General features: G+C 42.0%; 1 protein-coding gene across 1 annotated transcript in view; it reads left to right on the top strand.

Annotated features, from left to right (window-relative positions):
* PREX1 (phosphatidylinositol-3,4,5-trisphosphate dependent Rac exchange factor 1) overlaps positions 1–13958 on the top strand; it is a 217866-nt gene that overhangs the window by 170443 nt on the left and 33465 nt on the right. The window contains exons 17-20 of the mRNA XM_083618315.1: positions 886–978; positions 10651–10799; positions 11340–11425; positions 13121–13257. Of these exons, the coding sequence (XP_083474441.1) occupies positions 886–978; positions 10651–10799; positions 11340–11425; positions 13121–13257 (465 nt within the window). The remainder of the gene's footprint in view (positions 1–885; positions 979–10650; positions 10800–11339; positions 11426–13120; positions 13258–13958) is intronic.

Raw genomic sequence — 13958 nt, 5'->3', positions numbered from 1 at the left:
AAGTGCTTGAGGCAATGGGCTCCGGGGAGACAAGTGGCGGAAGGGCAAAAAAGTTCTACATCTTTCTCCTTTGTGCTGCTTTTGCTATTATTATAAGACATATTCACCTCCATGTTTCAATGAAGCACCTATCTGCCACTGTTGTATCTGGTTTGGTCCTCAATCTTGGGTGCCCATAGATTAATCCTGCATTTCAATGCATGCTGTGTCGCAAGAACAACTGTTAGCATTTCTTTCTGTGTAAGGTCTCCACAATACACACACACACACACACACACACACACACACACACACACACATATTACCATGATAAGAACTGGAAATAAATAAACAATATTTTGTTTTCAATTCATGTTAAGGATCAGGAAGAAAGAAGACACTAGCTTGGTTCACATGTCACATGTTAAAAAATAACAATGGTTGAATGTAAACATTCAGTGTGATGGTGCTACTGAAGTGTTCTTGCTGTGTTCCTACCCCACTACTGCATCACTGGGAAACAGACCAGAGTTTAGTTCGTCATGACATCCAAACATAGATTCGTGGTTTGTTTGCTTTCTCCAAACAAACCACAAGTGGTCCAAGGTCTGTTCTTGGCTTACTGCTTATGGTTTGTTTTGAGGAAACAAACCATGAGATCTGGTTTAGATATCACAACAAGCCAGCAGAAGTGGAATGCAATGAGAACTTTACTGTAGCATGGAGCCGCAAGCTGTGAGTTCACATTGAACCATAGTTTGTTTTAAACAATGGTTTAATGTGACATACAAACCATGCCATTGAAACAGCAACCAACAATTACACAAATGAGGACCAAACTAATTGGTTGGTGAAACAGCTCACAGGTTTGTCAAAGTTATTTTTCTCTCTCTCCTCCTTTCCAAGGTTTTGCCAGAAGAGGATGACTATGGCTTCGACATAGAAGACAAGAACAAAGCCATTGTGGTGAAGTCTGTTCGTCGAGGGTCACACGCAGAGGTGAAACCTCCTGGCATTTGTAAACATTCGCCTTTTCTGCATTAGGAGGTGCTTTGAAGTGCCCCAAAAATAACATACAGGAGGTTATTTCATTTTAGTAGCATCTAGAAGGCCACTGAGGATCTTCTGTGATTCCTGTTGCAGGAAACTGCTTTTGTGCATTGTTAGGCGTTTAGTTCCTTTATATGGCATTCTTTCAGAGTAATTTAATTAAGTGATAAGACAGCAGGCTCCCCTCTGGCCCAGAGCGGCATACTGTGTTGCAAGACATGAAGTTAACCACAGGGAAGCTGTTTTCAGATCAGCATCAAACAACAAGCATCTGCACATGGCTTTTTTCCTCCTGCAGAGCTAATAACTTGGGATGGGAGTAGGGAATTTAGGTCCAGAGAACAGCGTAGGATGAAATGGTTAAGCATCCCCTATCCAGGACCAAATTAACAGCCCTTCATAGCTGCTTTGAAGTTAAAAACAACAGCAACAGGAGTTTCTGGTCACCAATCTCCCATGGCACATCTAGTTGATTTGTCAAGGCAAAAGCATTTATGTCAACTGGAAATTAGTATCACCTGTATAATAGCACTAGTTTTATCTGCCTTTAACACAAGTCTGCACACTAGTGATCTAGATAATAAATTAAGGAAAGCCCAACACAGTGGGCCATGTTGAGAAAGTGAGAGAGCAAAAGTGCAACACAACTTATGGGGTAGTACATTTTGGTCAATAAAGCTTGTAATTTCCCCGCTTTCAAAATCTCACCAGCAGTGGCTGCAGAAATATATTGGTGGTTTAAATGACACCTCTAAGATGGAGCCATGTGTGTGAGCATCTGTGTGATAGTGATTTTTTTTTTGCTAGGATGCACATTTATAACAAACATGTGCAGATAATGTGGTCTTTTAAACACTGCCACCACAGTCACCGAGCAGGAGGACTATGTGCACATTGCCAAAGCACGGTGGTCTGGATTATGGGAATGAATGGGAAGAGAAGAGCTAAAACCTTCAAAGCCAGCCATGCTATCAATCTATAGTTTCCCAGGATGTTCACAATAAAGGATATTACTGACAAGAGTGGATTCATAAAAGTTGGGCAGATTGATCCAGACAATATATGGCTCCTTAACTCAAGACCAGCATAGTCTGCCTTTGCCACCCACATAGTGCATTGGTCTGATGTATTAAGGGAAAAAATGTACATAAGCCACCAATTGTTCCCCTAGTATGTGAACACATTTAGAGGACAAATTTCATAAATCCACTCTTGTAATTTTGCTGGTAGATGTTCACTGTTTGCAAAAGTCGCCATTCATTGGGCAGATATACAAGTCTACAAAGTGCATTATATATTGGAGGTAGTCGCACAGTGTAAATTGTGATGGTTGCATATATGCTCAGGAACAACTCAAAGATATTTCTAATTCTGCGTGCATGCAGCGCGCTCTCTTTTTGGCAAATGTTCCTGTTTTGCAGAAAGTTGTTAAATTTGCATTCTTTGTTTGAAACTCAGTATCTGAGGCTTGGCAGATTCTGAATATTTTGGGACATAAAGTATGTAAATGATACTAGGTACAGTATATACAGGTGCAGAATCATAGGTGTGCTAGAGATCACAAGAGAGGGGAGAAATAGGCAAATTAAGCAAAAGTGTTACATCCTCGGAACACTGGAGCCATTTGCAAATACTAGCTCTATAGTTTCAAATGCACACTACAGAATTTATTTTATTTTATTTTTATTTTTGTAATTGCCAGTACTGACTACATTTAAATGTTACACTAGGCCGTGATTTAGCAGAATACAAGCCTCTTGGTAAGCCACTGCCTGACAGATAATCCCTTCGTCATTTCCTTGGAAAGCTGCCCATAGAACATTTCAGTGTTGGGGTAGGGAGGGAAATCTCTCTGTGTTTTGAGACTATAGAAGCACACAATTTGCAAAGGAATCTTTGTCTTGACCTTTGAAGAAAAACTTGCTTTGACCATTTGCCCTTCTTTCCCATTTGGCCTTAAGAAACTGCTTTAAATATGAACCCAACCCAAATCCTGCTGAACAGGAGAGCCGTCGGCTCAATTCGCGAAGATTTGAAACCTAGCAGTAATGCCTTTTATTGCATTCTTGGGCTCTTTAATTGCTTTTTGATACTACAAAGCTATCCGGCATATGGTTCCAGGCCAGCGCAGCAGCTGCAGACCATTTGGAAAACCCTCTGGTGGCCTGATGCTCTCCAGGGAGGGAGGGGTGGGGAGAACAGGGTGCCTAATAGAAATACATTTTTTACCCCCCCCCCCCGGCAGTCTTTATAGTCAGTACTGAGCTAGATGAACCAATAGTAATAGTCTGATTGCGGTAGCGCTCACATTCTCTCTCTTTTTTTTATAAGATATTTATTAAGACTTTTTAAAGTATTACAATAAAAATGAAAAAAATAACAAAAATACAAAATAAAAATAGTTAAAAACACACAGATTTTCCATTGCTTATTTTCCTTTAGCTTGTTTCCCGGACCTCCTCATACCTCCCTTTTTTGTATTCCACTTCAAATTGTTGGTTCAGCAATTCCTTACCATTAGATTTTTACCTATTTATAACCCTTTTTTCATATTCTCTTAAAGCATTACAGCTGGAAACCACTTAATTTCTATCCAACATCATTCTAACATTCATTAATTTTACAATATTTCTGTAGATAATCTTTGAATTTCTTCCAATCTTCTTCCACCGACTCTTCTCCCTGGTCTCGGATTCTGCCAGTCATTTCTGCCAATCCCATATAGTCCATCACCTTCGTCTGCCATTCTTCCAAAGTGGGTAGATCTTGTGTCTTCCAGTACTTTGCAATGAGTATTCTTGCTGCTGTTGTAGCGTACATAAAGAAAGTTCTGTCCTTCTTTGGCACCAATTGGCCGACAATGCCGAGAAGAAAGGCCTCTGGTTTCTTCAGGAAGGTATATTTAAATACCTTTTTCATTTCATTATAGATCATTTCCCAGAAAGCCTTAATCCTTGGGCACGTCCACCAAAGGTGAAAGAATGTACCTTCAGTTTCTTTACATTTCCAACATTTATTATCGGGCAAATGATAGATTTTTGCAAGCTTGACTGGGGTCATGTACCACCTGTATATCATCTTCATAATATTCTCTCTTAAGGCATTGCATGCCGTAAACTTCATACCTGTGGTCCATAACTGTTCCCAGTCAGCAAACATAATGTTATGTCCAACATCTTGTGCCCATTTAATCATAGCAGATTTCACCGTTTCATCCTGAGTATTCCATTTCAACAGCAAGTTATACATCTTTGACAAAATCTTAGTTTTGGGTTCTAACAGTTCTGTTTCTAATTTTGATTTTTCCACCTGGAAGCCAATTTTCTTGTCCAAATTATATGCCTCCATTATCTGATAATAATGAAGCCAATCTCGCACTTTGTTTTTTAGTTTCTCAAAACTCTGCAGTTTCAGTCTATCTCCCTCTTGTCCCAAAATTTCCCAATATTTCAGCCATTTGGCCTCCATATTGAGCTTTTTCTGGGCTTTTGCTTCCATTGGTGACAGCCACCTTGGGGTTTTATTTTCCAAGAAGTCCTTATATCTTATCCAAACGTTCAACAATGCTTTCCTGACGATATGGTTTTTAAATACTTTATGCGCTTTGACCTTGTCATACCACAGATATGCATGCCATCCAAATACATTGTTAAAACCTTCTAAGTCCAAAATGTCTGTGTTTTCCAGAAGCAGCCATTCTTTCAACCAGCAAAAGGCTGCTGATTCATAGTAAAGTTTAAAGTCTGGCAGGGCAAATCCACCCCTTTCCTTTGTATCAGTTAATATCTTAAATTTTATTCTGGGCTTTTTGCCCTGCCAGACAAATCTAGAAATATCTCTCTGCCACTTCTTAAAACAGTCCATCTTGTCCAGGTAGCGCTCACATTCTCATTGCTGAGCTTTTAGATTTCATTTCATTTCACTTTTAATTTGTATACCACCTTCCTGTATTACTATACACGATGAAGGTTTACAGCAGGCATAGGCAAACTCGGCCCTCCAGATGTTTTGGGACTACAATTCCCATCATCCCTGACCACTGGTCCTGTTAGCTAGGGATCATGGGAGTTGTAGTCCCAAAACATCTGGAGGGCCGAGTTTGCCTATGCCTGGTTTACAGGCTGAAGACACAACAAAACAGACAGCAAAGAAGACACACACCTGATAACAATCTGATCCAATACAAAAAAAAGTGAAGCTAAAAGCATAACTTTAAAATAAACAACATAAACGCTGTTTACATTCCCGCCGGAGCAGTACCTATTTATCTACTTGCACTTTGGCATGCTTTAGAACTGCTAGGTTGGCAGGAGCTGGGACTGAGCAACGGGAGCTCACTCCATCACGGGGATTCGAACCACTGACCTTCTTCTTTTTTTATTATTAAGGATTTTCTTGTTTTACAGAAGTAAGTGTAATGCCTCGTATTTTTTCCATGTAACATTTTTAGAATCACTGACCTTCTGATTCGCAAGCCCAAGGCTCTGTGGTTTAGACACAGTGCCACCCGCATCCTAATAGATAGGGTAGTCCGTCCTAAACTAAAACTCAGCACCCAGGCAATCTGTATGCTGTGCCATAAGAAGTTCTGTGACCTGTGCAAATTATCCCAACTGTGCAAATCCGAATCACTTATCCTTTATCTTACTTACTCTGAAATGGTTCCCCCTCCCTATTATTCTGCATAATTCTGGTTTTGTTGGCAAAGGGCATGGGCAGGCACTAGAACCCCTATTTTGTCCGAGGATATTTTATTCAGTATTATTCTGGCTTTTGAAAGTTCACCAGGCATTGCTGCACATTTTCAAGCATGTCTTTACAGCCTCAAGAACTAGAAATTATTTTATTGTTTTTAAAGAAAGCTGGCATTCTTTACCTAGTACCACATTCTGCCGTTTTTCTGCAATCCCTTGGCACACAAATTAAACACACATTCAAAGGATCTCTTTACTGTTTGCTATGTCACTCTGATTCTTCCTAATCATGCCAGGAAGATTCTTCCATAATATTTTTAAGCAATGGAAGAGTGAATATGTAAAATGTTATTTCACAATGATGAGGGCTTTTCAGGAAACATCTCAGAAGTTGATTGCAAAAAGCGTTTACAGACTTTTTGAATGAAATCCATGCAGATTTTACACTCGTGACATTCTGTTTTGTGTTTTGTGTTATTCCAAATGTACTTCTTCATGGAACAAAAATGTGACATTGGAAGTGGCGCTCAGATTGATATCAGCCAGCTCTTTGTTCTCGTCTTCAGTTCTGAATTTGTTAGGAACAAATAGGCTTTTATACAAATACTATTTTCCTGAAAAAACATCTGGCCACTTTTAAAAGTCTACTATGATTTAATATATGTTCAGCTTTGTTAAATTAGTTCTGGGTAACATCTACCCGTTTCCCTTCTGAATCTGGAAGAATTCACATATTTGTACCGTAGGCACCCCATCTTCCCAAATTCCTTGACCTCTTGATCCATTGGCAACTAAAAGTTTCTAATCTGATGGAATGACTTCTCCTCTGCCACAAACTTCCTGTTTCTGTGCTTTTCTTCACTCCTTTAAGTTGAGGTGTTTGGTCTGGCCAACCACCTACTTCAGGGCCAGCCCTAACATTAGGCAAAGAGAGGCAGCTGTCTAGGGCAGCAGATGGTGAGGGATATGAATTGATCAGGATACACAAGTAAATCTTAGTGGGTAATGCAGCCAAAAAAGAGGAGGAGAGAAAGCATGTATAAATCCATAGGATATACCAGGCATAGGCAAACTCCAGATGTTTTGGGACTACAACTCCCATCATCCCTGACCACTGGTCCTGTTAGCTAGGGATGATGGGAGTTGTAGTCCCAAAACACCTGGAGGGCCGAGTTTGCCTATGCCTGGGATATACAGTGCCTTCTAGCAAATATTCAGCTAGGGTCCTGCCTCGGTTCTTTGGGTTTGAGGAACTCATATGTTGAGTTGAGTCCTTTGGAAAGAAGAGGCAGGTGAGCAGTAGTGTAGATTATGTTTGGTCTACCTACCGATCTGGAACAAGATTCTTCCTTAAAGCCAGTTCTGTGCTTAATCACTAGTACTAGGAATATTGTCTGAGTTTGCGGCGCTGGTGGGCAGCATTTGCTGCTCCACCTCAGGTAGAGCTAAATAATGTTGGGCAGGCCCTGAGGATGGTCCCTCAGTGCAGCTGAGCTGGATAAGACCACCACATTTGGCCACTGACTGGTGAAAGCCACTGTGTGTCTACGACACCTTAATACAATTGTCCTGAGGTGAGGTAGCCTAGCGCACTGTGCACTATTATCAGTTTGCCTGAGGGAGTGCTGGGCACTCTTCCTTATTCTTGGTGTGCACAATTTGGGAAATGAGTAGTAATAAGGTGCTGGTTGGATTGGATTACCCGCAGCACCAGTGGCAGGTCCACATTGGCTATGACACATAATGAATTGAGCAGGTCTTGCCTCCCTGGAGGTGGATTCTGCCACCAGTTCCTGGTATGTACCACTGACCCATTTATCAGCCCTGTCCCTTTGCGCCCCTTAATTAACCCTGCGCAAGACATCCCCCCCCCCCGGCTAATTATCCACCTGCAGCCTTTCCTCCTAGGCATCTATTGCAGACCGATAATTCCATATGTGCTGGTCCATTGCTGAGTGACATCATGGTGACAGGTTCACCTGTCGGGATTTCTCCGTAGGCTGGGGACCCTCTTCTTGCTACTGCAGCAGCATATGAAGTCTGGGTATCCACCTGTGTGTGCAGCTCCTTTGTTGTTGTTGTTGTTTAGTCATGTCCGACTCTTTGTGACCCCATGGACCAGAGCACGCCAGGCACTCCTGTCTTCCACTGTCTCCCGCAGTTTGGTCAAACTCATGCTGGTAGCTTCGAGAACACTGTGCAACCATCTCATCCTCTGTTGTCCCCTTCTCCTTGTGCCCTCCATCTTTCCCAACATCAGGGTCTTTTCCAGGGAGTCTTCTCTTGTCATGAGGTGGCCAAAGTACTGGAGCCTCAGCTCCACGATCTGTCCTTCCAGTGAGCACTCAGGGCTGATTTCCTTAAGAATGGAAAGGTTTGATCTTGCAGTCCATGGGACTCTCAAGAGTCTCCTCCAGCACCATAATTCAAAAGCATCAATTCTTCGGCGATCAGCTCCTTTATGGGGGTGCATTAAGCATCCCATCTCCCTCCATTCTGCCTCCCAAAGGTTTTGAGAGAGAAGACCCAGAGATGCAATATTGTCTCTCTGTACTGCTGTTGCTTAGCAACATTAGCCTGCTCCCATCTGCATAACCAAAGTCAACAACAGGCAGGTTCTGCAGATGCAAGTGATTAATCTAAAAACTGGGACTTTGGCAGGCCTCATGGTTATCTGGAAGCCCACAAAGAGCTTAACCAAAGCAATCCTTTTTCTTAATGCGCTAGCTTATTGTGTTGGACAGGCAGACACAATGGGTAAATGAAGTTCTCTTACATGGATCTGAATTGGAACTGTTCTGGACCATGCTTCAGGTGCCAGAGAAGATAATAACAGCATTTATGTAGCACTTAGTAGTTTTTACAGCAAACCAGTAACATAGGTATTATTATCCCTGGGTGTCTGAGGCCCATATAGAAATTCAAGAATGTGAGTGACTGCAATTCACAACTGAGCCTTTTAAGTATTCTACTTGTTCCATAGGCCATGCTGTATATATCTGATGCTTGCTGTTAAAACAGCTCATGAAAATGTTTGCACATCTGTATTCATATGCACCACACATAAAGTGATGGGCATGGAGGCATAGGGCTCAATGTTCCATTATTTCCTGCATCTCTCACTCACAACTGGACCCTGCAGCTCATGTCATAGAATCATGGAATTGTAAAGTTGGAAGGGACCCCAAGTGTCATCTAATCCACCCCCTGCAATGCAGGAATGTTGCATCCTGATTCTTTCTTTGGAAAATAGGGGATATGTAAGAATTGGCCCCTTGCCGCTAATATATCCCTTTAACCCAAACTAATCAGTCACTTCCACAAGATTAGCTGTGATGTTATTCTATACCAAAAAATATTTTTTTAATCAAAGCTCTCAATCAAGAAAACCTAAATTCAGAAATATGATGCAAATCAGGAAATTTTTCCTGTTTTGTAAATTTTGCCTGAAGCAGTCTGCTACTTATGGAGCTACAGTATATAGGTCATTGAAGTCCTGACTGTCAACTTATTAATCTTATTCTGTTTCTCTCATTTCAAGAGACATTGCCCCCACAAAATTTCAAGCCTTGAAACAGTCCTGGTTTCAATGGTAACAAAAAGAGGCAATCTAATTCTGCGCATTTTCTGAATTGCAAAATGCTTATATTTCATTTGTCCATGGATCAAGGGCTGCCAACCATTTTTGGGACCATGATCACACTCACAAACCAGACAAACTGCAGCACAACTTATTCTATTGCCCACAACAGAATGCCTGTTTAATGTCTAATTACAGTATGGGAAATGGGGGAGGGGACCCTGTAGACATCAGATATGGCCATGGTGGGAAAATGTGTGCCCATGGGCACCATGTTGGTGACCTCTGCTATAGATTTCTTTAATTCTATTTGAAATCTATCTACATCCATGGTGGGGAACCTCAGACCTGGGAGCCCTCTAGACATCTCTGTCTGGCCCTCACGTCTGTCTTGGCCACCCTTCCCAATCCTCCATCCTCAAGTGCTCTTGCCTCTTGATTGACCAGATCAATATATAAGTGCAACTGGGTAGAAACCTCTAACTTTGGCAAGAGTTACACCTGTTACTCCACCCACTTCTGCCCCTGGCTCCACACCCCTTTGCCATGTGGGCTGAACAAGGTTCCCTACTCTCGCTCCATATGGTAGAATAATTCTGTGTTTATTGCAATGCTTCATGTCTGCATGTTTTAATTATGGAACTGATTTGTGATTGATACAACCACAACATATCAGCACAGAGCAACAACAAAAGCATTCTTCCATTGGGAGGCATGTTTACTGCCAGGCTTTGAAGGAACAATTGACAAGCAGATGTCTGATAACTCGCTGAGCTGTATCCAAAAGCATGTTGGCCCTTGTCCAATCGATAGATAGCTCTTGCACAAAGCCAGCATCTCATTATCCAGATAACTGTGCTTGCTTATAAAGAGTAGCAAAAGCAGAGGAAATACAGAAACCATTGTAGATCATTACTCGCATTTGTTTAGGTCTTCTCTCACCCTTTGAAAGGACATTCAGTAATCCTGATTCTTAAAAAAGTTCTGCTGTACATTTATAGACAGCGCCTGGCTTAATAAAACCATATTTTTATGGGTTAGGGTTCATGGGAACTTTAGCTCAGTAACATCTGAGGTACCAGAGGTAAATAAAAAGCCAACCTTGTGTGGCCTAAAACACACACAGTACTCTTCTGCAGTTGACCTTGTGTGATCTAGAACATACCCAGAATGAAACACCTGACATTCTCCTGTAGGAAAATTGATAAGCTTCCAAGGAACTCCTGGGCTGCCCAGAACGCAGCTGTAAATCCATTATCTCACATACCATCTGCCACATGCTACTCAAATGATAAAGCATGGAATGATAAGCATGGAGTGGTTTATAACTTCCGTGTGTCATTTCAGATGGCTGGATTGCAGGTTGGGCGGAAGATTTATTCCATGAATGAGGATCTGGTGTTCCTGCGCCCATTTCAAGAGGTGGAGACCATCTTGAACCAGTCTTTCTGCTCTCGGAGACCTCTTCGGCTTCTTGTGGCAATCAAGGCAAAAGAGTAAGTCGCCAGAAAAATCCAGGTTGCTCTTGGAAGCTGATTGTGAGCAGTTAATATAATATATATTAATGCCTATCATAATGAAGTCAATGTAAACATTTTACAATTCTACACTCTAGTGCAGTCTTGAGAGCAAACGTACACATTAAACCATGTATTATAAAATCACAACTCATACCTTTCTTTTTATAGTTAATGTTCATTGTATGCCTCATGCGTCAGAGTTAATAACTTTAGCATACAAATTATACTGAATTAAGGATAGCATGAATTTAGCAGTCATGAAAAACTCCCCAGCGTGACATCCCTGCTTCTGGGTGAAAGAACTTTTAGAGCTGCTGGATTCCATTTTATTCTCATGTGACCTTATGATTCCCCCCCCATCTGACTGCTGAGCTGTGTTTGTTTGCCTATAGTCACAGAATTCCCCTTAGAATCCAAGCCCAAGACATTACTTAATAAGTGATGAAGAATAACCACATGTGCACAGAATACCAGTGATGTAACTGTTGTCATCCACATCCCTTTTATTTTTGACAGGATTATCAAAATCCCAGATTGCAGTGAAAAGCTGTGCTTCCAGATTCGGGGAGCAGCACCACCATATGTTCATGCTGTGGGGAGAGGTGAGAAAGGGGGATGTGAAATGAGCTCTGAACACAGAATAGGGGAGCTGTATACAGGTAGCTGAGCTGTATCCTGGAAAACAGGAGTAACCTATAGGATGAATCATGCCCTGTGTCTTAATTATAACACTAATTGCCTTTTAAAAATATTAACAAGGTGCATTAAAACAAGATGCTATGTAGTGGATTGTGCTAAATTCAACAATTCACATCAGAGGTGGGGAACTGGACCTACCATATTTTTCGCGCTATAAGACGCACCAGACCACAAGACACACCTAGTTTTTGGAGGAGGAAAACAAGAAAAAAATATTCTGAATCTCAGAAGCCAGAACAGCAAGAGGGATCGCTGTGCAGTGAAAGCAGCAATCCCTCTTGCTGTTCTGGCTTCTGTGATAGCTGCGCAGCCTGCATTCGCTCCATAAGACGCACACACATTTCCCCTTCCTTTTTAGGAGGGAAAAAGTGAGTCTTATAGAGCAAAAATACGGTAATTGGTGGGCTGGATCTACATCTGGCCCACCCTCCGTGGGCCATGTGGTGGGTGGGTGTGGCTGTCCACCTGTCAGTCACTTCAAAGGAAGAACTGGGAGTGAACTGTAGGTTTGCTTCCGATACTTTTTTTCTTTATTTGTGGCCTTGGCTTTAGTTTAATCCAGAGCTGCAAAGAAAGAGTCAGCTGTGCAGCTGCAGCTTGAATTCAAGCTGCAAAGCTTCTTGCCGAAAATTGGACCTTGCATTCAACACCAAATCCAGCACCAACTGCAAGTCACATTTTGGGCAGGGATCAGCTCTACTTGGGAGCTCCTGAGTGGAACAAAATCCTACCAGGGCTTGTATTGGCACCAGAATGCAAGCCCCATTTGCTGGGTAAGCTCATGGCTGGGTGGAGGGCCACTGATGTCAACCTGGCTGAGGGCTTCATCAGATCTGGAGCTGGCCTTGTCAGGCACAGAGGCACCTAGAGGTCAATCCCTACTATTCTGCAATCTCTGCAGCATCGATCCCTACTATTATCAGGCAATATGCTGCCTTTTTATTAGTATGCCTGGTATAAATACTGGAAGCCTGGTCTTCTATGTCTGGATAACAGAGCAGGGCCTTTTCGTTGCTCCACTTCAGGCTCCTTATTCCAGAAAAAGCCGCTGACATTGGAAGGTCTAGATTTGGTTCCAGCTTGCCACTCCCACCAGTCTTATGATGTGTAAAGTACTATCGGTAGGAAAGGCAAGATATAAACTTATTGAATGTAGACAATCTAAAACGAAAAGTAGTTCAGTGTGCAATCCGATGATGCATGGTCACTCAGAATAAAGTCCCATTGAGTTTCAGATAAATGGGTATAGGATTGGCCGTCTAAACAGATTGTAGGATCATTTGTAAAAGAACTAACCTTTCTCCCTCCCTTTTGGGGGAAAGGTCTGTAGCTCAGGGGTAGAAAAGAGGGTCCCAGGTCCAATCCTGGACATATTTTGTTGGGGGAGGAAATGTTCCTTGCCTGAAACTCTAGAGAGGTCTGACTTGGTATAATACAGCTTACACTAGAAGAACGTAAGAAGAGCAAATGGCCCATCTAGGGTTGCTTCAGAAAATCTGTCATATCCGCCACTCACTTGACCAGAAATAGCTTGTTTATTTTATTGCTTACTCTGTAGCCGTGCTTTCTAAACCCCTCTCCTGTCCACCTCTCTTAAGGATCAGAAGCAAGTGCTGTGGGCCTTCACCCAGGGCAGTGTGTCTTGAAAGTGAGCGGGAATAACGTGATGAATGAAAATTGCACTGAGGTTCTGGAGCACTTTGCGGCATACAGGAACAGGCAGCAGGAATATCTGGTGAGAAACTAGTTAGGGAGGTATTTGTTTTCTTATAATACTTCTAGAGGGTAAGAAAACACTGTATCATGCTGTTGTGCAACTGTTTTGCTGAATAAGTGTGCTTTGAACTTACATCTCCTCATCAACGAGGGAGGGTGCTTAGAATTCACATGAAAGCAGAACTTTGCAAATTTATCTTAGCCTCAGATATTCCTGTTCGGGTGGCAAAAAGCTGCTTCTGTCTAGTTAGCAGGGACAACCCCAAGTACTAAATTAGATTTGGTTCTGAGACCTGAACACTCCCCATTATAAAATCTCTTGACTTTTGTTGTATCCAAGTTTTAAAAGCAGAGCTCTCTCCTCTAGATGCTAACATTCTTCTGCACTTTATATTTCTTAGTAATTGACTCCACTCCCATCCCTCTTAAACCAAAAACTGTGCTGTGGCTCTAAATATGGGTAGACTAAATTTATCCAATAGGCCAGTGTTTCCCAAACATTGGGGAATCCCAACAAAAAATGTCATATTTGGGCTTTTCTGCACAATCCTCTCAAACCTATCTCTATTCACTGAGGACCAAAATAGATGATATCTGAAATACCTGTATGCATTTAATGCCACTGACTTTTGTTATTTGAAGAGAAGCCACAGGGAGAAGTGTTCAAGATTGGGACTGTGGCATAGGGTGGGGCATTTGTCTTGTGTGTGGTGGGGGTTT

This window comes from Podarcis filfolensis (genome assembly GCF_964270895.1).
Source record: "Podarcis filfolensis genome assembly, chromosome: 6".
Lineage (NCBI taxonomy): Eukaryota > Metazoa > Chordata > Lepidosauria > Squamata > Lacertidae > Podarcis > Podarcis filfolensis.
This window is presented reverse-complemented; position numbering and strand designations above follow the sequence as displayed.